Below are 25,886 nucleotides of genomic sequence, written 5' to 3'. Positions count from 1 at the left end.
AAATTCCTTTACTAAAAAAGTGAAGCCAGGCGGTGGTAGCACATGCCTTTAATCCCAGCACTTGAGAGGCAGAGGCAGGCGGATCCCTTGAGTTTGAGTCCAGCCTGATCTACAAAGTGAGTTCCAGGACAGTCTTCAAAGTTACAGAGAAACCCTGACTTGAAAAACAAAAACAAACAAAAGAGTGGGAAAAGTTGCAAATTAAAAGAAACAAGAGACCTTATCCATGAAAAAAAAAAGGGTTTGCTCCATTAGGTTGCCGTGTGGCTGTAAACACTGGCCTTCCAGGAGTTCTGCTGCCAGCAATCCTAGCACTCAGAAGGCAGAGGCAGGAGGATGGAATTCCAAGCCACCCTGGCCATCTGGCTTACATAGTAAGACCCTGACCCTAAAATCAATGACAATGAAACATGCCTTTCTCTCCAGAAGTGCCCCCGAGGCCTCAGGTTTTTTTCCCTACTAAACATTATCATTGCAGAGCTGAGAGTGGATTTGGTTAATGACCTGGTGATCTCACCTTAACTCCCCAGAATGATTATCCCAGATTCTCCCCCCCTCCTTAGGGAAGATGTCTCATGTGCTCTATGGCTGCTGACCTCTGTGCTACCTCAGTCAGAGACCACACTAGGTTCTAGGCCTTTCAGCTATGGGACCCACGCCCATGGTCACATGTAATTTGGACAAGAGTTTCTAGGTTGTCACACCTTCAGCTTCACTGTGCACCTGGAACTGGACTGATTGTTGCCTGGAAACCTTTCCCCAAACTGTTCCGTTTTATGAGAGGGCCAGGCAAATATCATGACAGGTCCTAATAACTCAGCTAAGAACTAGGCCTCAGCTCCTGCCTCTTGAAACAGAACAAGACAGTCTCTGAGGAAGACATGAATCACAATGCCCCTGACAGTGAGGACAAGGGGAACTGCGTTCTCAGCCTGGACCAAACCCCCCATTACCTTATAACCAAATAAGGATAAAGCTTGGGACTTGTCCAGACTTGCCCAAGAATGTAAAAGCTATAGCCTTAGCCAATCCGTTAGCCCTAACCAATAGAAACGTACTAATAGGATTCCACTTGGTAAGCCAGTCCTAGATAGAATGAGCACACTGCGGTTAGAACTCCTTTAATTGTATGAAAAAGCCTGCAAGTCTTTCTTGGGGGTGGCCATTCGCCACCTTTGCCTTTGTGTTGGATGTGTGACCCCAGCATGCTAGGACTTCTATTCTCGAGAAGATAAACCCTCACTACACAGCCTGTGGCCAAACCTGTGGCCTATTTTTTTAATTGATGATTTTTTCAGTGGATGATTGATGTGGGAGGGCCCAGCTCACTGGGCAAGTAGTCCTGAGTTGTAGAACATAGCAAACGGAAAGAGGCAATGTGACCATGTCAGGAAGCAGTGCGACCATGTCAGGAAGCAGTGCTCTTTCCATGGCTTCTGTTTCAGTTGCTGCCGCTAGGCTTCTGCCTTGAGTTCCTGCCCTGACTTCTCTGATTCTGTCACCTGGAACTGGAAGATGAAATAAACCCTTTCCTTCCCAGGCTGGTCATGGTGCTTGATCACAGCAATAGAAACCCTAACTAGGTATCCACAATGACCTTGGGTCTATCAGTGATAATATGCAGAATAAATTAAGATGACAATTGGAGTAGAAAACTATACAAACAAAATCCAGTAGGCTACAGAGCTCCAATACCTGTTTTTTACATCAGTGAGCTTCGCCTGGTCAAGAGAGTTGTCCATTTCTTCATCAAACTGAATCTGGTGCTGTGGTCTGGTACTAACTCTTGTAGAAGTGGATCTGGCAATTTTCATATCTGATATTATGTGACGGAAACTGAAATTAAAAGGTCCAATGCATTAGGAGTCTTAGCTGCATCAGAGCAGCACACTTTTCTCAAGAGGAGACATACCATTTCGTTCTTACTTCACTCTTATGCCCCGAGGAGAGTGTGAAGATTTATGAGTAAATAAGTCACACGCTTATACTCACATGACATAGACGTTAAGATGCATGTCTCCAATTTTTAAAATATACTCTTATTAAGAAATTTTTATTTGAGGGGCTGGAGAGATGGTTCAGAGGTTAAGAGCACTGAGTGCTCCTCCAGAGTTCCTGAGTTCAATTCCCAGCACCCACATGGTGGCTCACAACCATCTGTAATGAGATGTGTAATGCCAGCTCTTCTGGCCTACAGGCAGACATGCAGGCAGAACACTATACATAATAAATAAATCTTAGAAAGAAAGAAAGAGAGAGAGAAAGAAAAGAAAGAAAGAAAGAGGGAGAGAGAAAGAAAGAAAAGAGAGAGAGAGAGAGAGAGAGAGAAAAGAAAGAAAGAAAGAAAGAAAGAAAGAAAGAAAGAAAGAAAGAAAGAAAGAAAGAAAGTCAGACCAAGATTCTTTGGTCCCAGGACCCACATGGCAACTCCTTCAACTCCAGTTCCAGGGACCAACACCCTCTTCTGATTCCACAGATTCCTGCACGCACACAACGTAGATACACACACTTAGACACACACACATAGAACAGTTTTTAAAACAAAGAGAATATGTTGAAAAGCTGAGCTCAAACATAAGGAAATGGGGAGGGACTGTGTCTGACATCACAGTGTGAGCAAAACCAATGTTTAATTTCTCAGAGAAACTATCTTTTTGTAAGTTCCTAAAGGAATAGCTTAGCCACTCAATTAAATACAACAAACAGCAGCTGGAGAGGTGGCTCAGGAGCTGGAAGTCCTTGCTCTTATGAAGCAAATGCTCTAAGTTTCATTGTTATGTGGGGTGGGCATGTGTGTAGGCAGAGCACAACACAGTACATATGCAGAGGTCGGCAGACAGTTGGTGGCATGACTGCTCTCCGTCAGACGTGAGGGCTTGGAGACACAAGGCCACCAGGCATGGCAGTAGGCACCTTTACCTACTGAGTCACCTCGCTGGCCCATGAGGTGGATTTTGTATGTAACACGGATGTGTACCATGCACCGGGCACTGGGAGACCTAAGCACGACAGGCATGACATCTGACCACTGACCTAATCTTGTGCTTCTCTCTGGCTTTCTGAGCCCTCGACTCCTCCTCGTGTTGCTGAAGCTGCTTAAGTAGCTCCGACTTGGTTGTCTGCTTGTCGAAAGGTAGAGAATCTGCAACAGCAGACGCGGCTGCCACCAGCTCAGGACTCAGGAACTCACTTCTAAACGGAAAATGAAATGAGGAAGGAAAAACCAGAGTAAGTTAGGACATCACTCTTTAATCAAAAGGAAACCAGAGTAAGTTAGTACATCACTAGTTTTACCAAAAGTAAAGTGGGGAAGAAAACTCACGAAAAAAAAGTATTCAATTTCCACAAAAGCAAGAATTCTCAAATATTCAACATGGTTTTCTAGGTGGCTTTGTTGCTTGTTTGTCTGTGTTGAGACTGGATCTCACTAGGCTGGTCTGTAACTCACAATTGCCTACCTCAGCCACAGAACTACTATATTCTTACGTACACCCGTTATACACAGCACATATGTACTGCTTCAGTGCTGGGAACACAGAAACTCTGAAACACGATACTCTAAGTTAATAAATACTTGTGGCCACACACCACGGGCAGCCGTGCATGGTGGTTCACGCCTGCAATTCCTGTACTCAGAAGCTACAGCAAGAGGATCACAAGTTCAGGGCTAACCCAGGCTATGTAAGGAGATCCTGTCTTGGGAGAAAGGGGGAATTGAGGGCTATGGAGATGATTCAGTCAGCGAGGTGCTTGCCATGCAACCCCGCGAATCTGAGTTCGATCCCCAGAACGTGTGAAAAAGCTGGGTGTGGACCAGTGAGGTCACTTACTATTTGGGAAAGCATTTGCCCCGCAAGCTTAACAGCATGATTCTCAGGTAAAGACTTTTTTCTTTCTTTTTCTCTCTTTTTTTCCCTCTCTCTCTAAAGCAGTTTCTGTGGGTTTAAAAATAAAGCAGACCCACATACATCAATGTGAACTGACAGCAGTCATTCAACCTAACTCCAATGCCACGTCATTAAAAAAATACATCTTCCCCTACATTCTCTTGACACTCATCCCTGGTACCCAGGCACCAGCCTGTGAAAACGCCAGAGCAACCTAACAGCTCATGTGGCTGCTTCTGCTAGTAGCCCAGCTAAGGGCTCAGCTGGTAGCGAGGGAGCAAACTTCAGGTGATTTCATAGATTCTCATAGCCTCCAGCTGAGGCCTCAGACATCGTCTTCTCTGTGAGTATAAAAATGGTCATTTTATGAGAGTGTGTTTGGGGCAATCTATAATGCAGCCATTGTAGTGAGCTTTGATTATGACCAGAAAGGAGGAAGGGAGGGAGGGAAGGCCAGTCACGTGTGGAGTGATTGTTACACTGCAATCATGAGGCAAATACTATGACTATCTCAAATTTGCAGACACTGGATTCTAAGAGAAAGATGGGAGGGATCTGGTTGGGCCCAGGCCTGTAATCTCAACTCCTCAGGAAGCTGAGACAGGAGGACCACAAGAGCGTGCTGTGTTTGGGGACAAAGTGAGTCCAGGGCTAGCCTGTGCAACTTAGTGAAACTCTCTCTCAAAATAAAAAGTAAGAACATGGTTGGGGATACCATCTGATGCCTAGATGGTTAAATAAAATTATTACAAAAAACTTTTCTTCAAACTCAGAACAAATGTATTCCATTCACTGATCTTGTCTACAGCCTCTTCTTGGACCAAGTCAGATGGTTTCAAGATTTTTTTATATCTATCTACCACATCACTGCTGCACAGACCAACATTTCTAATCTCAGTTCCTTTAGAGCAGTGCTGTGGTTAAGTACGGTGCCTGTGCCTGTCCTTCAGGAAGCAAAGACAAGAGTACAGAAGAACAAAGTAATCCTGTAGTATGCATGGTCTAACCTGAGTGCTGGGAATACAGATGTGTGCCCTGCCAAAATGTAGTCCAGAATGAGTACTTAGATATGTATGTGTATTTTATTATTATTATGATGATGATGATTATTGTTGTTGTTGTTGTTTTTCTGAGATAAAGTCTATGTAACTCAGGTTGGCCTCAAATTCACAATATTCTGTTTCTTGCTCCCAAGCGCTGGGATTATAGCCAAGTGCCACCACCATACCTGGCTACAAATATCTGCTTGTCCCTTAAGTACACACACATGCGCGCGTGCGCGCACACACACACACACACACCCCTGAAGTAACTATTAGAAACCCTCTACTGCTTCGTTATTTCAATGTCTCGAGTACTATAATTTAATAGCTTGTTTACTATAAGAAAAGGCTTATTGGGACACCACAGATTGGTCTCCAAGAGCATTGATTTGGAACTATTTACCTCTTCTCTGGAGGATCTTCTGGAGCTCTGGGATGCCTGCCAACTGTAGCCTCCAAAATGGTAGAAGGTTTTCTGCCACGAGGCTTTGCTGTTTGTACGTTTACTGTGCTCCGTTCAACTTTCATGTCCTTAATAATGTCTAGCAGGTCTTTTTTTGAAGTATCCTCTCCTTTGTCTTGCTTCTTTGCTGCCTTCTGGGAAATCTCACCAGCTGGAACAGGCTGGCTATCCTTCTTGCTATAGATGGAGCTGCCAGTGCCAAAATGTCTTTGGATATTATTTTCTGTCCTGGAATGACATATTAAAGAATAATAGAAAAATACAATGCCAAAATATTAAAGTAGTAACTGAAAAGAACCTGCTTTACACTGAAAAGAATTTCAATTTGAGCCCTTTCCGGTTTCTTTTACTTTCTATTATTATAAGCAACCGTAATGGAAGCAATTTATCATGTGTTAGTACAGACCCTGGGCTTTACTTACACAGCAAGACTTGTGTACAGTTTTCACCCCCACCTCAACTCCAAAGGTCAGCACCAGCCTCCTCTTACAGAGAAGGAAACGGAAAACCATAGCAGTAACTGTACAGGGCGTCTTTATTATTCTCCTGTGACTAGGATAAAATACCATGCCTAAAAGCCACTAAAGGGAAAAGGAGCTTTTTTGGCCTTATGATTCCAGAGAACAGTTCATTCGTTCAGTCGCCAATCACCTAGCTCTCCCAAACTCCAAAACTAAGTAATTTGCTTGTAAAAACACCTGAGGCTACTTCACCAGTCACTTGAGAATTAGTGAAAACTCAGTTACAAAGGTAGTTTTGCCATGACCAATACATAGCATCAATATGGTACAATTCATTAGGAAAACCCTCTGATAATTATTATTATCTTGCATCTGAAAGTTAATGTTGAAGGTACAGACAAGTGGAAATCAGGTTACCACAGTGTTTCTTTCCAAGAGTGCTCTAGGACTTCAAAAAATAACCTGTGTTATAGCAAAATAATTCAAGATCCCTTGCATTACACGCCTTTAATCCCAGCACTGAGAGAGGCAGAGGCAGGTGAATCTCTGTGAGTTCGAGGCCAGCCTGGTGTACAGACTGGGGTCCAGAACAGCCAGAGAGACACAGAGAAACCTTGTCTCGAAAAGCCAATAAAAATAAATAGATAAAACTATGCTCCGAATCTCTCATCTGAACTTACTTTCTTTGAGAATATCTCATGAGCTTCCCCTAGTTTGCTGGGGGTATGAGTAATAGATCATTTGTCTAGCAAGCAGGAAACCCTGAATGATCTCCAGCATCAAATCAAAGACCCCCACATTGTTCCCTTCAGAGGCTGATTTTACATTCTTCATCCTTCATAATGTAGGCTCCTACGATAAAAGTTAGCTCTGCCAACATTTAAAAAATAATGACATAGTTAAAACTCGTTCTCAAACATCCTTCTCCTTCTGTGGATTCTCTAGGACCGTCAGCTGAAAGAGCTGGTCTCTTTGGCCACTCCGTTACTTCATCACATCACATCCCGTTAACTCTACTTTGTGCACTCTCTTCCTCCCGTGGACTTGTTCCTCTCCTTCTCCATTGTTAGCTTGCTTCAGCGTGATATTAGATAGAACAGGGGTGCCCAGGGAGGATGCCATGAACCGCTTACAACCTCTAGGCGTCCCTATTTGCTCTCCTATAGTTATGTGCTGAGAGAGTGAAGTAATCTGTGCTTACCCAAACTATTGTTAGTGTACTTGAATTACCTCTTTAGTGGAACTAAATAACTGTCCAGAATAGCAGGACTTTCTTATTCAGAGCTCAACACCAGTAACTGACACATCGTAGGCACTTTCAATAATGCAGTAAGGAATAAAGTGGGAAGCATTAATGAGGCCATCAAGAGATCTTGGGACGCACAGAATACAAGAAAACGACCTCTTTTTTGGAGACTGTACAACGATTTGTAGCAGCAAGCAAGATGAGGGGCAGGCGTGCAACAGAAAGTACCCAGGAGACAAGACAGGTTGTCATAGCTGTTTGCCACACCCACCGCGACCCTGGGCAAGCTGCCTTGTACGATTTCTCTTTGCCTACATTTAAAACAACCGCTTCTAAGCCTACGGTTGCAGTATCAACTGCAAATAAAGGAACTGGAGAGCCACGGTAGACCGGCGGGACCAAAAACCCCGGAACGTCTTACCAGACAGTTCCGGACCGAGCCGCGGGTAGCGCACTCACAGTCACCAAGGCATCCCAGTTTCCAGGGGGCAGAGGGAGGCCCGAGAAGGGGAGAGGACGTATAAACGCCGGGATTCTACGAAGCATCGTGTAAAAATAAACTCAAGCAAGAGCACAACCGGAAGCACACTCAAGCAAGGGCACAAGCGAACTAGTTCATCCCTTCGCCAAATATGTCCCCCGACATGGTTTCCGCCTGTACGCTTCCTCGCCTTTGGGATTCCGGCTGGTCACAGAAGTCTGTAATTGTGTTCCGGGATCTTTGACTGCCTTGATCCTCGCTTTCAGGTTCGGCTGTCTGGGCGGAGTCCACGCCAGGCTCAGAGAGATAGTAAATCGGGTGATCAATTAAACAAAAACTGATCGGGGCCATAAAGAACTGGTCGTACTGCCTGTCCCGCCCTCCCATGAGTGACGGGGCGAGCTCGCCGTGCTCGGCTTTTAAGGAAACTCCTGGTCAAGGTCTGGGCTAGGTGTTTCCAAGTTCTTTCTTCTCCTCTTTTCCAATGAATTGAAAATATGGGATCCCACAGAATTTATAAAATAAGCAAGTTGATTTTGTTTGGAGTCAAATGATAGTGCAAATTAAAGAGCGATATGCCGGGGCTGGGGAGATGGCTCAGAGGATAAGCGCATTGGCTGCTCTTCCAGTGGCCCTAACTTCAATCCCCAGCACCCAAATGGTATTCTTATGTCTTGTATTTATTGATTGTCACAAAGTATTTCCTCATACCAAGGTCTCTAATCTAATTTACATGTCTTACTAAAAAAGCATCACAGGGCCTCGTGATACATAATTAGTCCCTTATTTTGTGTCATTTACAATACAAGATAATACAAGAACCTCAGGTGTGCCTGAGGAATCTTGTGACCAAAGTCTTGGAGTGATTACAATGCTCCTTCAGTAAAATAATTCTGCAAATCACAGATCAGAAAACAATCACTGTTTTCCATAAGGATTCCTCAAGGTCAAATTACTTCTAGAAAACAGCTGTTCGTTCTAATGCTTACCCCAGTGACTGCTAAATCCCTAAACATGACTGCACTTTGGGAGGGACTGGTTGATGTGCACATTGTTGGTCCTATTTAAACTTTGGCCTTACTTCAGGACCCCAACGGTGGACTTGAGAGGTTTGCTGGATCTCTGGCCTCCCTTCCCAATGTGAGCACATTAAATACATCTTTTCCCCCCTGCTTTCCACGATTAATTTGGTTCTTTTCATAGGCTTGTTGTGGAAGGGTGGACAGACCTGACTTGGCATAAATTGGAACACCCAAGTTACCTGTTAAAAAGAAGCCTGGAAGGATGGTTGGTGGGGAAGGAGAAGAAGGAACAAACCACTCTTCCTTTGGTCATTTAGAGAAAAAGGAGCATATAGACACAGAGCAGAAGAGTACCAGCTTAAATTTACATGGCAAATGTGATATTTTGTTTAAGATCTTTTGTGTTACTAAGCATTCCTCACATCCTAAAGAAATAGAGAAATTTTCTACCTTTTTTTCTCAACTGGGTACTCTTAATTTCATTGTATCGTGTGTCTGTGAATATTGTTTCCAACATTTTTGGGTTTTTTTTTCATGTTTTTTTGTGCAAAAAAGTTTTTTTTAACAAATGTGGCCACTTCAGTTCCCCTTTTAAATTCATTTTTTGGAAAGTGCAATATTTTTATTATAAAGCAATGCTACCAGGTCAATTTATGTTGTTTATTGTATCTTTTTTTTTCCTTAGTTACTTCTTTATTGATTCTTTGGAGCTTTTCCTCCTGGTCCCCATCCTCCCCCTTCCCTCATTGCTGCCACCTCCATCCCCACATAAGGAAACAAATCAAAGTAAGCAATCAAGCAAACAAAAGCAAAAAAACAAACAGACCAACAAAAACCCACAACAAAAACAAAATAAAATCCACAACAGACAAAATCTCTTTGCAGGACTGGAGAGATGGCTCAGAGGTTAAGAGCACTGGCGCCATTGTTTCCTGAATGCCACAGAGTACTAGCTGCTGATTTAATAGAAGTTATGGAGCTGATGAAATTGCCCTGTGTGTCTTGCCCACAAGCCACAAACCACAATCCATAAACTGCTACTGAGCTCTTGAAACATGACTAGTGCAAGAGAGAGTCTGAACTTGAAAGTTCATTCCATTGTATGGAAATCAAGCAGTTACATACAGCTGAGAGCTGCCCGAAAGTAGAGAAACGTCAGTTAAAAGCAGTAAGTCCTCGCTCTTGCTGGTTTCCAACCGCTGCTGCGCCAGCAGTGGGGTGCTGATGCCAGCAATAGGCAACTGAGGAGATGAATGCATAAATAGCCTGCTGAGTGCTGCAGAAATATAAAGGTAGAGTAGACAGCAAAGAGACGGATAATATTTTAAAATAGGGTTTCGCGGGGCTGGAGCGATGGCTCAGTGGTTAACAGCACTGGCTGCTCTTCCAGAGAACCATTTGTAACTCCAGCTCATGGGGGCAGGGAGGTCTAATGTCCTCTTCTGGCATTCATAGAAACTGCAGGCATTGCATGCAATGCATAGGCTTCTGCAAACAGCACATCTAGGTGCACAACCACTTCTCCAGATTTCTATTGTATATAAAGACCAGAAGCTTTCTGGGACTTTCCTGGGACTCCAGCACCAGACTGGGACTGCTGAGACATCCAGCCTTGTGGATTGAACAACAACCAGATCCCTGCCCTCTCTGCTGCTGGCCAGACCACAGCATGTAATCCGCTCTAATAAACCCCATCTATATCAGTTTTGGTCCTCTAGAGAGAGAATTGGCAAAAACACTCAACAGACTCCTACATATTTTTCTATTAAACAAAAAAAAATGTACTGGGCGATGTTGGCACATGCCTTTAATCCCATCACTTGGGAGGCAGAGGCAGGCAGATCTCTGTGAGTTTGAGGCCAGCCTGGTCTACAGAGCTAGTTCCAGGACAGGCTCCAAAGCTACAAAGAGAGACTCTGTCTCCAAAAACCAAAATAAATAAATAAATAATAAACAAACAAATAGACAAACAGATAAAAAATAATAATGGCAAGGGAAACCCAAAGGAGACAACAGATTCCTATGATAGTCTCACAACCATTTCTAATACAATAGGACCAACTATAAGTAATTTTTTTCATCCTCTAATTTTGTTTTATGAATATTCCTTTTTTGAGAACTTATAAATTTGTCTATAAAACTTATTTTTAATGACTAACTTGGTAGTGCATACAACCCTTCTGCCACATCATCTCCTGTATTCCGAGGACAGGAGTGTGCCATCACCAGGCCAGTCTGGTTCACTCTCTTTCTCACACAGCACTAACTAACCTATTCAAAAGATGTTAAATGTGAGTAAAAGCATCATCATAGGGTGTGGATGTGGCTCAGTGAATAGCAATTGAGTGCTTTTTGTTTTCTAAGCAAGGAGACTTGTAAGGGGGCATCCAGCCTTTTGCCACTGTGACACAATGTTTTCACCTTCAAATTTGGGGTCACGTGCATAGCTCTCCTGGGATGCATGTAGCCTATGGGTCTCAACTGGATACAGCTGCTAAAGAATAATCCAGTGAAGATATCCCCAGCTATAAATCAAGATGAGAGGTCATAGAGGTGGAGAGGGACTCAGATGGAGCCAGAGAGAGCTCTGTAAATCCTGGTAGCCTACAATGATGTCATCTATCAAACTACCACTATTCCTTATGACAGAAGAGATGAAAGTGTACTAAGGCCAAGGGACACACCACAGCTCCTGAGCTGTGCAAGGACATAGAGTAGGTAGACAAGGGACAGGTGGCTCCTGCTCAGTGATGTAACCCTAGATCCCACGCGCCCTGCAGTGGCCTTCGGACAAGCCACACTGAGACATCTGCTCAAGCCACACTCTAGGGAATCTACAGAGGCACCCTGATATGTCACAGATCCCTGCCTTTTTTTTTTTTTGTCCATTTCCTTTACCAGTCTAGAGTTTGCCTATAGTTTAGTATGGTTTAGCTATGCATGGTTAGCATGGTTTGAACTCCTTGTCTGTTTTGGGGAACTCTCTTAACACTAAAGTGACTTTCAGGGCAGTAAGCAGAATCCCACCTTGCTTGCTCCCATGTAGACATGGCGAAGGCTAGAGACCAGGGCCATTGGCATCCATTGGCTGCCACTCGAGACCTGTCATTTGGAAATGAGCAACAGCAGGCCGGGACAGGGCATGGGATGATTTGTCATGCAAGCCTGGTGAGGATCAGCCCAGTTTGGAAGAACAGACACGCAGAAGGGGCAGTGGCACAGACCACCAGAGCTCTATGGGGCTTCAGCAGGGGCTTCCAGGGGAGACCAGCTCTGTGGTGGGATGGGGAGGGGTTTTGTGTAAGGAAGGTGTTCGTGGAGTCCTGACTCTTCATATAGTCATAGAAAAGCCAAACTATCCCTTTAATCAACTGCCCATTGTACCTCAGCAAAGAGAGTTAACTTCTGTTGAGTTTAATTAAGACCACTCCCCCGAAAAAGGGCCGTATTCCTTGGAAAACACACCCTGTTTGGGGTTCCTCTGACACAGGGCTTATGCATCCTCAATTCACACCCTCCTGGGATGCTACCTTCAAGAGGTTTTTGTTTTGTGCTACTTTTTGTTGTAAAGTCTCACTTTGTAGTTGAAGCTGGCTAAGATTTTCCTATATTGGCACCCTGAGATTACAAGTATGTGCTACCATATTTTTTAGTATCCAGGCATACCTTGGCTCTGCCTCTTGGGCCCAGTCACCCATTGGCTTAAGGTGAGCAGTTCCACTGTACACAGTGCAAGGGTCCCCTTTTTTTTTTTTTTTTGTGGTTTTTTGAGACAGGGTTTAGAGACAAACTCTGCCCACTCCCGATCCCCCTCCCATTTTCTCCCTCCCACCCCCCCACATAGGCAAGCAGGCCTTTGCCTCCCTCTCCAATCCTCTCCTCCCCCTTCCCTTTCCTTCCCGCCCTCCCCCACTCCCTTTATTTCAAACTCCACACTCAAGCTCTCTCTGCATGGCGTATTCCGTTCCACCTTGTTTTGGGCCCAACTTGCTATGGGATATACCACAAAGGTCCCTCTCGCACCATACCGTATCTTACAATATTAGCTATGATTTGAATCCCAAATGTCTTCCTAGGCATATGTGTTGAAGGTTTTGTTTGTCCAAGATGATTGTATATTGGGACATGGTGGACCATTTGGGAGGTAGGACTAAGGGAGAGGAAGTTAAGTCCATTGGGGTGTGATACACACACATACACACACACATATATATATAGGTATAGGTATTATGTATTTTGCTTGCATGTATGTCTGTGCATAAAACATGCATTCCTGGTACACGCAGATTCCAGAAGAGGGCACTGTTTCCACTGAAACTAGAGTTATGGGTTGTTGTGAGCCACCACGTGGATTCTGGAAATCAAACTCAGGTCCTCTGCAGGAATCATAAATGCTCTTAATTCCTGAGATATCTTTCCAGCCCACTAGGGGTATGATCTTGAAGGGAATGTTTTCTCTCATTGCTTTCTGGCCACCATGAGGTGAGGCTCCTTATTTTACTCTACAACCTACCTGGTTATGATGGCTTCAGTGCCACACAGCCCTGAAAGGACAAAGCTAAAGGACCGTGCACTGAAACCTCTGAAATAGTGAGCCTCTTAAGCTGAAACACAGAATAAAACTAAGACAAATACCATGGCAAAAAGCGGCTTAGGGGGGAAAAGGGTTTATTTGGCTTCAGATCACAGGTTATAGTCCATCATGTGGGCAAGTCACAGAGGCAAGAGATTTAGGACAGCTGCTCAGACTACATCTGTGGTCAACAGAACAGAAAAACAAATGCAGCCACGCCACTTGCTTGCTTCTGCTTATCGTTCAGCTAGTTTTTTTTCTTCTTGCTCTTACACAGTTCAGAACCCTGCCTGTGAAATGGTTCTTGGGATTCAGGCAGGACTCAGAGCCACGCTGCCGTCACATTCAGAAGACATCACCAACTCTCAGAAAGTGTCCGCGGGACATGCCATCACAACACAATTCAGTTCCAGCCTCTGCAACTTCTTCCCCATGTGGAATTGCTAGGAGAACGCCCTGGGGGTGTAGTTCTCCCTACCAAAGGCTATTTCAATGACTTGGCAAAGATGTGGGAACTTGCCAGAGGTGGAGACACTTTCCTCTCATCCTAGCATTCTGAGGCAGAAGCAGGTGGATCACTGTGAGTTCAAGGTTAACCTGGTTTACATAGCGACTTCCAGGACAGCTAGGGCTGTTACACAGAGAAACCCTGTCTCAAACAAACAAATAAACAAACAAGATATGTAATCCAAAGAATTATTTTAAAGCAAATTTAGGGTTTATTATAAATGAATGTTTGATTTGTATATCTATTTTGGCTCCCTAAATACCTGAGGTCACATAAAAATTTTTGAGTGAAGAAGATTGCCGCTAGAAAATTTGGGGAGCCACTGCTTTCTCCTCTTTTCAAGAAGGGGTGTTTTAATCGCAGAGAATGTGGGCCCCTCCTACGCTTCTAAGGGAGCAAAACACTCATACTAAACCGGGTTGACAAGCCTACTCCTTCAGCTGTTCCAAATGCTTTAAAAAAACTTGGCTTCAAAGAGTTGAAAAAACACAAGAGTGATCAGTGTGAGAAGTTAAAATTAGATATTGTCATTGCTTTTGTCAATTAGACATGGACTCTTATCTGTAAAAGCAGCCGGATTGCTTTTGGTCATGTTTCATCACAGCAAACCAAAGAAGCAATCTCACTCATATGAGATGAAATTTCCATGTGCAAAGAAAAATGAAGTCTTGTTGGAAAACAACCCCACTTAATTATCTGCAGTGCCCATGGCTCTTAGTGGCAAAGCCAAATGCACACGGGAGAGACAGCGTGTCCTGGAAAGTCACCAGGGTTTGCTAGCTGGTCCTTTTCAGGAGTTTCCTGGGCCCTGTTCCACATGAATTGTGGGTAATTCTAGTCTCTGCCCACCATTTGCTACCATTGTTACCATTATTATTGTTGAGAGAGGGAATGAATGAAAACCAGTTCTGGGCCAGTGGACCCCAAGGTGAAAACTGACTGAAGACTGTCAGGGAGGAGAGACGTTTTCCTCCGACAAGAAGATGCGTGAGAATGCTTCCTCCTGACTTGGACAAAGCATCTGAGGCTGCTCCACACGGAGCTGTGCCCGCTGTCTCACAATCACTGGACAGTCGTGGGCCGTGGAAATCTGTCATGGAAAAATCTGACCCAGACCTGGCTGAGCTGTCAGCCAATCCCAGCCCTTCCTACTTCTAGATATCTTTTCATAGACACAATGATTATATCATAGCTTGGGGATTATGTTACCTGTTGCCAAGTTTTTCCTAAAATATAGGAGGAGAGGAATTTGTTTCAGTTATGGCATGTTTCCTATTATTGATGACTCACAAAACGGTGAGCAGTTATGAGCATCATCGGTAATTATGCTGCCATTATTTTTATCCTTAAAAATGTGTAAGTTTAAGGCTCATAAAATATACGTGTGATCTGACTTTCTTCCCTTTCATTTTTTTTTCCAAGACAGGTTTCTCTGTAGCTTTGGAGCCTGTTCTGGAACTCGAACTCACAGAGATTACCTGTCTCTGCCTCCCAAGTGCTGGGATTAAAGGCATGCACCACCACCACCTGGCCTTCCTTCATTTTTGCAATACCATAAAAGGTTCCAAAGATACGTAATAGAAATTGCCTCCTTTCAAACACTGTTCTAACAAGTACTTCACTGATGCAAATTTCCCCTGTCATTTCACACAGTTTCATAGAAATCCAAATCCGTGTTTGCTTTTTTTCAACTTCAAATATTGGTTGTACTGACTCCAAACAAGACTTGAGGGAGTTCTCGACCCAAGTCCCATGTAGTGGGCACTGAAACTGTGCAACTGAAGCATTATTTTCTTTTTCCTCACCGACCAAGTACACATTTGAATCCGGGATGTTCCGTGTTTGTGATCTGTTAGCAACGCCAGTTACACTTTGTTATGTTTCTCCCTGTGATGTCATTAGCCTGCACATTGTGAAATTCTGGTGCTCTGACAAGAGCTTGATTCCTGTGGTCAATCTGTCTGTCCTGCCACCTGCGTCAGACCTGCTTCCATTACAGGTCAGCCACAGTGCCGTCTTGCACAATCCGAAGGTAGCCAGCCACCACCTTGAGCAGAGAGGCCAGCGTGTGACTGTGTTTGCTCATGGAATTCAGCTCGGAAATAAACTCTGCTGTTCTGCGAGAGCAGTGGTCCATGCTTGTGACATACTGTTTTCAAGAGGAGAGGGAGACAGATGGTCCAGCAGTTAAGAGGAGCACTTGCTGCTCTTAGGGGACCCAGAACACGAATAAGGTAGCTCAAATCACCTGTAACTCTAGTTAGGGACTACAGTTTTCCCTTCCAGCCTCACAGGTACCAGCATGCATGTCTTCACACATACACATACATTTAAAAATCAAATAAATTTTAAGAAAAAGAGGCCCCGTTATTTCTGGGGACTCACTGAACGGAGTTGCATGGGCACTTTGTTTAGTGGAAACCCATAGCCTTCCAATCAGTTCTTTCTGAAGTAGCAATACATTGGCTTGCTTCTCATTTCCCAGAACAAAGACGAGAGGGAGGATGGAAGGAAAGGGGATTTTTAAGCTCTTCTAGGAACTGGTTGCTGTAGCTCCCTTATCTTGGAAAAGAAGCCTTCCTGTTGGGGTACACTGTGCAGTGCAGGTCAGTTAAAGAAGGCAATCCTAGATAAAATTTTAAGGCCTTTGTGGCGGCAGGAAGGTCCAGCCTCTTCTGATGAACTGAACCCCCGAAGAGCCATACAAAGACGCAGTTATTGAAAGTTACACAAAGTATTTCCTCATACCAACCAAGGTCCCTAATCTAATTTACATGTCTTACTGGTCCCTGACTCTAGTCCTTTATTATGTATCGTTTGCCATACACAGTAATACGAGATGTGCCTGAGGCATCTGGTGACCAAAGTCACGGGAGGGCTGCACCTTACCAGAGGTGGAACTTCACGGAGATTAAGAGCACCTCTGGACAGGCCTCTGCTGAACCCAAATGTCCCTGTAGCTCTAGCATCACACTGGGTAAATGACCCATTCCTCTATTTCTTTGAAATCTTCCCTTGCACCAGCTAGTGTGTCCCACGCAGGGACTCCTCTGGTTGGTCTGTAACCAGAGGATAAATGGACACGTATTTGTACAGAAAGGGTAACTTTACAGATTAGAGGCTTAGATTCTTTTTTAAGCACAATCTCAGTTGTGTCTTAGTTACAGAACAAATTAAAGCTGAGAGCTGTCAAGAGGATATTGTAGGGAGGAGAAACACAGATGTGATTTGGGAGTATTGGGAACAGAGCTGGAAGAAAAGGAGAGGAAGGAACCCAACTGGGACAAACAAGGCCTTAGCTTGGGGACCAGGGGCTCATCAAGGTTGCCAAGTCACCATCTCGAGTAGCCATGTCCACATACATGGTGGCTCCACAGAACACAGCTGCCAAAGGTTCCGACTTGTTAGGCTATGTGCTACTTTGAACAACTCAGCCAAGCTCCCTGGCTTGTTTCTGTAGTTATACTGTGCTCTGTAAGCGCCAGGTCTAAGGGGCTGATGCTGACCAGTGCCCCACATACTGGATTTTCTGACACTGTTAAAGCATACACTATGGCCAGGAAGGTGACCCTTGTTCACTCCTGTTACACACTAAAATGTAACACGCCAAAATATTTAAGTCTGTGACACCCATTACCAATCACTTAATTTAACTTATAATAATTCAATACCATATCCAAATGATAAAGCATTGGTTTTTCTTTTGTTTTTCTTCTTTCTTTCTTTCTTTCTTTCTTTCTTTCTTTCTTTCTTTCTTTCTTAGATAAGGTCTCATTATAGAGCCCATTTCTCCATCTTCCTGCCCAAGCCTCCTGAAGACTGGACTGACAATTTAGACCATCCCACCAGGCTTACTAGGGAGGGTAAGGCAGGGGATTGGGTAGTTACCTTGAGAAACAGAATGAGAGGCTGTCTCAAAAGAAAGAAAAAAGAAAAACAAGAAAGGAAAAAAATAAAGAAACTACAATATAAAAAATGGAAATACTGCCAGGTAGTGGTGGTGCATGTCTTTAATTCCAGCACTTGGGAGGCAGAGTCAAGTGAATCTCATTGAGTTTGAAGCCAGCCTGGTCTACAAACGAGTTCCAGGACAGCCAGGGCTGTTACAGAGAGAAAACCCTATCTCACTCCCTGCCCCCCCGCCACAAAAAAGAAAGAAAATGGAAATAGTTATAGGGAGGCTGAGGCCGAGTGGGAGGTGGTAGCTAAGTGTCAGAGGAAGCACAGGAATCTTCTAGTTAGGGCTAGAGCCAAAGGTCATTTTATCAGTCCTGTGAACCACACCTTCCTTAAGTATTCTCAGCTGCTTCTTTTTATGTTTTTCTTTTTGAGACATGGTCTCTATGTGTAGCTTTGGAGACTGTCCTGGAACTCACTCTGTCATGCTGGCCTCAAACTGACAGAGATCTGCCTGTCTCTGCCTCCCAAGTGCTGGAAGTAAATGGAAGTAAAGACGTGAGCCACGGCTGCTTCTTTTGATTTTATTGTTATTTTTATACATTATGTATACAGTGTTCTGCCTGTATGAATACTTAGACACCAGAAGAGGGCACAAGATCTCACTATAGATGGTTGTGAGTCACCATGTGGTTGCTGGGATTGAACTCGGGACCTCTGAAAGAGAAGCCAGTGCTCTTAACCACTGAACCATCTCTCCAGACCGATTTTATTATATTTTTAAAGATTTTTTTATTAGCTGGGTGGTGGTGTCGCACACCTTTAATCCCAGCACTTGGGGAGCCAGAGGCAGACAGATCCTTGTGAGTTTGACACCTGCCTGGTTTACAGAGTGACAGACTCCAAAGCTACAGAGAAACCCTGATTTGAAAAACAACAACAACAAAAACACATTATGTTTATGTGTAAACATGTGTGTAGATGTGTGTGTGTGTGGACGCCATGTACATGCATGCAGAAACCAGAAGAGGGAGGGACAGAGCTGGGTCCACCAGAGCTAAACTTGTGAGCTACCAGGTATGGGTTCAGGAATATGTCACTTGGAACCTGAAAACCAGGGAGGCTGCCTCATAGCGGCAGTTTACATGGGTGTCCTTTCCATAATGTTCCTGGGGATGGATTTCCTTGGGGGAGGAAGATGGAAAGTTAAAGCATTGTAAAGCAAAGGAACAAGCAAATAAAATCAGATGGGCTAGGGATGTAGCGTGATGAGTGCTAAGCAAGAAGCCCTGGGTTTGATTCCACCACCTCATAAAACCAAGCCTCCATGCACTTGGGAGGTGGAGCCAGGAAGACCAGAAAGTTCATGGCCATCCTTAGCAACTTAACAACATATTCCTGTGACACCTTATTTAGGAGTTGGCACGATGGTTCAGAGGTACGGAACTATTGCTGCTTGTCAACTTCACTCAAACCTAGAATGAAGAGGAAATGTCACGGTATTGAAATTGCTTAGAACCGTTGGTCCAAGGATGTGACTGTGCCAGAATGTCTTGATTGGTGATTGATGCCGGAGGACCCAGCCCATCATTTCTTGGGCTATGTGAGTCCCTATCTCTAAACAAACAGGTAATTGTAAAAGATGGCCGTAAGTTAATCTATATTTCACCACTACCATTCTAGTACTTTTCAATTCCCGTTAAAGCCACAGCCTCCAGGAGACCCCAAGGTGAGTCCTCCAGGAAGCTGCCACCAACCTCCAGGGCCCTCCAGACAAGCTGCCAGCGTGGAGAGCAGACTTCCGGGACTCGGGAGGGAGGGGCCTCGGGTGGGGGGGGGGCAGTGGAGGGGTTTCGAGAGGGAGGGGCGGAGGGGCGGAGGGGAGGCGGGGCTTCGGGGCCGGGGAGAAGGGCCAGTGGAGGGTCTCGGGAGGGCGGGCAGGAGGGCCGTACCCACACTGCGACCTTAAGAGTGTCCCGGGGCCGCGACCGCCAGCGAAGCGCGGACGTCGGGGTGCGAGCCGGTGCAGTCTGGCGCGGCGGTGAGGCGGCAGCTGCAGAAGGGAGCGGGCGGGCGGGCGGGCAGCCGGGCTAGGGGGACGCGGCCTGACAGTCCCCGCCCTGCCGCACACGTGCTGCCACACCGGCACGGACGGGCAGGCGACCGGGTCCCGGGAGGCGCTGGGGCTCGGGCGGGCTTTGACCCGCCGGGTGCGCGCAGCGGGGGTGGGGGGATTCGGTGCAGGCTGGGTGACGCGCTCCGCGGCTGCGGCAGTAATTGACACCCAGGTGCCGGCGATCGGCCGATGGTTTCGGTGGTGGTGGTGGTGGCATGCGGCCTCCTGCCACCCAGCTGCAACCGGAGACAAAATGCAGCCTCACCTGGTTCGACCACCGAAGTTGTTTTCCTCTGGGAACCCGTAGTAGTGTTGGCGGTGTTCCTGCGACTGCTGGGTCGTTTGAAGGAAGAGGGTAGGGGACCCTCAAGAGATTCCGGTTTTCTACTCCAAATTGTACAACAAGCTCCTCTAAGTCAGTATAAATCCCTGCGGACCAGTCTGGTTTGTGCGAGTCCTGTTCATACTCTCCAAGCCACAGTTTGTACTGAGTTCATTCAGCATACTTTCTTGGTTCATCTGTTAGTACCATTTCTGTTTCTTACAATTTGACAGGTATCCCTGAGGAGACTAAGTGGTAGACTGTTTGACTTGTACGCAGGAAGTCAGGTTTAATCTCCAGCACAGAAAAGCTTTTTTATATGTAATTGTTTTTGAAATTGTAATTAACATCATTTCCTCCCTCCCCTTTTCTACCGCTAACCCAGACTATGTAACTTCCTTAACTCCCAGGCTCAAATTCATGGCTTCTTTTTCTTTGTTATTACACAGTCACACACACAAACACAGTCATAAATATATAAATACAACTTTTTCAGTCCATATAATGCTACTTGTATGTAGCCAATTGAGGGACTCTTCCCTCCCCCCAGCATTTCTTAGTTGCCTGTATTGCGGCCTCCTGTAACACCTGTAGCTTTGAGCCGCCCCTGAGATTTACTCCATCCTTGTTAGTGTGTTTATTGGTGTCAGCCTTGTGTAGGTCTTGCTTAGGCTTCCAAGTCGTTGAGACTGGGGTGTAGTCTTTCTGACGTTTCTAGGAGGTCCAAACTCACAGCAAATTCCCTGAATTTGAAGTGTTTGTGTTTGGCTTATGTCAAGGGGTCGGGTTCATAATGACTGTGTACTTAGATACACTTTTCTGTGCCTTCCAAGTTGGCAACACTGAAGTTTATCTGAGGCCACTTTGAATGTTACCCCTGAAGCCAGTCTTACTTGCCCTGCAGAAGTGTAGAACTGGGTTATTCTGTAACTACTACCACATTGCTAATTTAAAAAGAAACTTTTTTTTTTTTTTTGGTTTTTCGAGACAGGGTTTCTCTGTGGCTTTGGAGCCTGTCCTGGAACTAGCTCTGTAGACCAGGCTGGTAAAGAAACCTTTTTTTAAAGAAAAGAAGATTCTTGGAATATGGTCATTGACAAAGTGGGGCTTTTTTTTTTTCCTTTTTTTTCCCACAAATTCTTGGTTTCTGGCATTGTTTTCTTGGCTTTCAGGATGGCTTTGGCATTTTTTGTTTGTTTGTTTGTTTTTCGTTTTGTTTTGAGACAGGGTTTCTCTGTAGCTTTGGAGCCTGTCCTGGAACTCTCTCTGTAGACCAGGCTAGCCTTGAACTCACAGAGATCACCCTACTCTGCTAGCCCAGTGCCGGGATTAAAGGCGTGCACCACCACTGTCTGGCTAGCCTTGGCATTTGAGAACCTTGGCCTAATACACTAAACTCCTCAGTGTGACGAGGAACGAAACTGTCCTCTGTTCTATGTAAGTCCATCCTGTGTTTTGAGAACATACAGAATAGTTTGAGTGATGGGCAACTTTGATCCTGTATGTTAAGGCCTCCTTCATTTTTTTCTAGTTAATATTAAGTTCATGGCTCAGCAAGTTGGTTTTTTTTTTCTCTAAAGGTAGAAGAAGACTTCTTTGTTTCCCAAAACTCTAGCCTTCAACACAAGCATTTCAAGTTTTGCTGTAGAGAACAATGGTGACTAGACTCTCTGAGACTCACTCCTGGGATTCTGATCAAGTCAAACTGGAACCCAGTAGTTGAGACGTTGCACCAAAGTGGGGCTGGCCCACATTATCAGCCTTACCCTGGAGCTTGAACTGTGAGAATCTCTGGTCCTACTTTGAGGCCTCTTGAACCAGAATCTGAATTGTAGCACGACCTTAGGTAGATCTACACATTTACTGCTGAAACGTAGTGGAGTCGTGACAAGAGCAGGGTCAGGGCTTTATTCTGGACCTTGTGGCATTTATGACTGCCTGTGCGTGGTAATTCTATAATCCACCTTGTCTTAGATGAAGACCTCCAGGTCTAGGAGTCTTGTGACATGATGGAGCGCCTAGGCTCTGACATTCTGAGGCACAGGCTGCTGTCTGAACTTATGGCTGAGCTTGGTGGACTGGACTTTCACCATGGGCCGCTGAAACACTAATCTGGCGAGGTCTGGGCCATTTGTGATTGGTTCCTTATCTGCTGCTGTTGAGGTTTTCACTCAGGGAAGGTTTGGTGTGTGAGTGATGTTGAAAGGGAAGTGGAGCACTTGGCTGTGTTGATACATTCAGCTTCCTTAGGAACCTGTTTTCCCCCTCTCAGAAGTTAAGGTGCAGTAACTTAGCAGGCTTAGAGAATGGAGGCTGCAGAGGCTAACTGAACCTTTCCTTCTTCCCAGGGATATGTGGTACACAGCCTACACTGTAGAGAATTGCCTTCCACAGAACCCAGTGGCACCATGAAGTCCAGTCCTGCCATTCAAGCTGCCATTGACCTCACGGCAGGAGCCGCAGGTAAGCCTCTCCCCCCACCCCACCCTGGGTGCCCAGATTCCTCAAGTAGTTCTCAGAGTGGGTTGGAAATTGTTATCCCATAGGTAATATGAATCAGTTCAGTGGGAATGTGATTTTGTTCAGAGTACATACACAATGGTGTTTAATTTTATTAAAGCTTTACCAGACAATGAAGGATGTCCTTGGTATTGGCAGAAAGCATCTTAGTTCTAAAATGAACTAACTCACATGCTAGAACAGGCAAGTGGCAGTGGGTCCCTGCAAGGCAGGCTTCAGATGTTTTGTAGTACAAAATGCCAGTTACTGTTCTTTTTTAATATCTGCTTTTTTTTATTCGTGTGTGTGTGTGTGTGTGTGTGTACGCGTGTACGCACGTGTGTGCGTTTCTGTGTGAGCGCCTGTGTGAGCATCTGCCCAGGTGATGACTTGGAAGAGTGACCCCATCCCCCGAAGCTGGAGTAGGCAGTTGTGGGCCCCCCATGTGGATTCTGGGAACCAAAGCAGTCACCCTAGAAATACAGTAAGCCCTCTTAACCTCTGAGCCATTTCTCCAGCTCCCATTCCTGTTCTCACTGGTGACAGGAAAGAAAGGAAGGCTCTCTAGCAATGAGGCTAACAGTCCTCAGAGTCTCCTGGTGATGTAGAACTTTTGAGAATGGGTGGTTGAGGCTGACCCTTAGATCCTGGGCCTAAGGACAGACTGGAGCCAGAGCTGGTGACTTGAGGCCACTGTAAAAAGATCACTTTTAATGTGCAGAAATAGGGAGAAGCTTAGGCTGGGGCAAAAAGACCTAGGTGCCCATGATAGTCATTTTGTTTCCAGAGTTCTGTGTCATCTTAGGGGCTGAGGGACACTGGAAGGCACATGCTTCCCAAGGGAACCTTCTTTCATCCTGCCCACCCCCCCATATATTAATTCTTGTAAATGGGGAGGCAAGAACGCCACGGAGGCAAGAGCCTGATGTTCTCTTACCCTGTATGACCTCTTGGGTTAGCAGATCAAGTGTGGTCAGGGGACTACCACCTCTCACTCTGTCCTTTGTTCAGCTGTAAAAAAAAAAAATCCTTGTACAGAGAACAACTCTCTCTCTCCCCTCCCCCCACCCCCTCTTCCACCCCCATTCATGAATCAAAGGTCAAAGTTGGTTCAGAAGGAAGGCTGATAAGGATCCCCAGCCAAGGACATCTCTCCAGCCTAGGGACAAGGACTGTTCCAGTGTGGTGAGCAGGTCCAGTAGCTAGCAAGGTTGTACCCCAGTGCGTTATTAACCACTGTGGGCCTTCAGGTCAGTGCCCTGTATTCTGTGGAAGAGAGGATGGGGGACAAAGGATTAGTCCTCATGGCATGCTGTGGAGATGCTGGCTGTAACAGACAAACATCCGTCAGCTCTGGCTAGTGGCTAGCACCACAGCTCTTGCCTCTTCCGTAAGAAGGTGTGTAGTCGCTTGAGAATCTCAACTGCAGGCAGTCTCTGCTCTCCCATCAGTCTGAGAGCAAGCAAGGCTTTGTTGCAATACTTTAAAAAAGTTTCCCTCTTCCCTGAGCGTGCATTCAGATATTTGAGGAGTTCTTACAGGTTATAGTCTTTATGTAGATTGTAACAATATTGTTGGGAGCCTTGTATAGCCGACAGTTGCTGGCGGGCCTTTTCTATTTAAAACAATGCCAGCATGTCCATATATTGACTTTAAATGGTTCTGCTACCTGTGGTCTGGGATCTGTCCCTGGGCTTGGGAACACAAGGCTATCCCCAGAGCTGCTGGGTTTCGAGATTTCTGAGTACAGGTTTCCTGGCAGGGGTAGAGGCTTTGTGGGGCTGGTCAGAGAAGATGCTCATTAGTGACGTAAGACACATTCTATTGGGAGGTACCTGGAATGCAACTTGGGAGGAGCAGTCTTACTTTTGAGGGTCCCAAAGTTTAGTTGGTATAGCATGCCTTCCAGAACTGGGGATCAGTGTTCACCATGTATGTAGAAACTCTCAGATCTTGGCTTCTTGTTTTGTTGACATCTTTGCTCTAGTGCCTAGTAGGGCAGCAACCTTCTCTGAGGTCAGAGGTAGTTTGAACTCTTGGCCACCCTAACTGTCTGCACTGGCAAATTGCTAGGTTTTGAGCTTTTTTTTCCACTTGCGCAGAGAACCCCTCGTTCCATGATCACCCCCTCAATGGTCAGGTGGTTTATCTGTAAGAACAGAGTCAGCTGTGATCAAGGGTCATGATGAGATGTAAACCAGTTCTTTCTGTCTCCTTTTGAGTTTAAGCAAAGCTGCTCCCACCAGACAAGTTTCCCAACCATTGCTGTTAAAGCGCCGGCCAGCCATCTTTGGCCTGACCTGTGCTTGCTGTAGGCGAGGTCTCAGGAAAGGATCCTGGGCAGCTGCATGAGAGATGGCTAGTTACCAGAACAAGGCAGCTTGTACTACAAAAGCCAGTCGTGGGAGTCTGGAGAATGCTTTGAGTTAGTTTGTATCTCCTCCATACACCAGGGAAAATCGTCCCTGGTGGTCCTTGCAGGGTGCCTCATTCACTGGCTGGGGAGGAGGAATTTTACAGCCTTGAGGTTTATCTTCAGTGTCAAAATGACAAGCACCCCAAAAACCATGCTGAAGGGATATCTTAATGTCCTGCTTCCCAGTCCTGTAAAGCGGCACTGCCGCCCACTGGGGGTTGGGGTTTGCCTGTACGTCCTGCTCTAAGTTGTTCCTTTCTTGATAAATGGCCTCAGTGGCTTGTGATTTGCTGCTTGTATATGGAAAACTGACAGTCCCTGGACAGAGTATTTGTGGCTATGATAAAGTATCTAAGGAAGGGAGGAGAAGTCAACCTAAGGGAGGAGAAGGGGGTCAGCCTCAGGGAGGGCGTTCATTTTGGCTGGTAGTTTTCAGGTGTTTTATTCCGTTCTGGTGTATGTGTGGTGGACCAGAGAAGTTCAGATCTTGGCAGCCAGAAAGCACACACATCTATACTATACGCCATGGGGGAGAAAATAAAGGGGGGGAGGGCGACTCTGCTCTTGTCCCTTTTCTTTGTACTCTTCATTTACATTACATGTGGACACCAGGTGGTGAGACGCTTCAGAGGGGTCTTTCTTCCTTAGTCAATGCTCTCAGGAAATTGACAGGTGCCCAGAGGTCTGCTTTATTGGTCTCTTAGGTGCCTCTCAAGGCAGTCAAGCCGACAGTGAGAATTACCCACCACAGTAACTATTCATGAAGTATTGAGCATGCTCTGGTCTTGGTACCTCTCCTGGAGAGCGAGTGGAGAGCTGCCTGTGGTAGCCCCTGAAGACAGAGGCTCTTTCATTAGTCCTTTGTTGTAATAGGTGCGGCGGGGCTGCCTCCCCAGCACCCCGCTGCCCGCAAGGCTAGCTTTACCCAAAATAATTACACGGACACTGTATT

The 25,886-nt window shown here is 45.5% G+C and overlaps 2 protein-coding genes across 2 annotated transcripts in view; one reads left to right on the top strand and one right to left on the bottom strand.

The window, feature by feature from the left end:
- The window catches only part of Mrps31 (mitochondrial ribosomal protein S31), an 18,994-nt gene extending 11,253 nt beyond the window's left edge, over nt 1–7,741 (bottom strand). Inside the window, exons 1-4 of the mRNA XM_005362414.3 lie at nt 7,522–7,741; nt 5,334–5,621; nt 3,034–3,192; nt 1,696–1,836 (exon numbers count right to left, since the gene is read on the bottom strand). Of these exons, the coding sequence (XP_005362471.1) occupies nt 1,696–1,836; nt 3,034–3,192; nt 5,334–5,621; nt 7,522–7,646 (713 nt within the window). The 5' untranslated portion in view covers nt 7,647–7,741. The remainder of the gene's footprint in view (nt 1–1,695; nt 1,837–3,033; nt 3,193–5,333; nt 5,622–7,521) is intronic.
- Nucleotides 7,742–19,504: 11,763 nt separating this feature from the next.
- The window catches only part of Slc25a15 (solute carrier family 25 member 15), a 21,612-nt gene continuing 15,230 nt past the window's right edge, over nt 19,505–25,886 (top strand). Inside the window, exons 1-2 of the mRNA XM_005362413.3 lie at nt 19,505–19,622; nt 22,368–22,482. Coding sequence (XP_005362470.1) covers nt 22,428–22,482 — 55 coding nt within the window. The 5' untranslated portion in view covers nt 19,505–19,622; nt 22,368–22,427. The remainder of the gene's footprint in view (nt 19,623–22,367; nt 22,483–25,886) is intronic.

This window comes from Microtus ochrogaster, linkage group LG7_11, assembly GCF_000317375.1.
Source record: "Microtus ochrogaster isolate Prairie Vole_2 linkage group LG7_11, MicOch1.0, whole genome shotgun sequence".
NCBI lineage: Eukaryota > Metazoa > Chordata > Mammalia > Rodentia > Cricetidae > Microtus > Microtus ochrogaster.
Note: the sequence above shows the minus strand (reverse complement) of the source record. Positions and strands in the feature narration are given on the sequence as shown.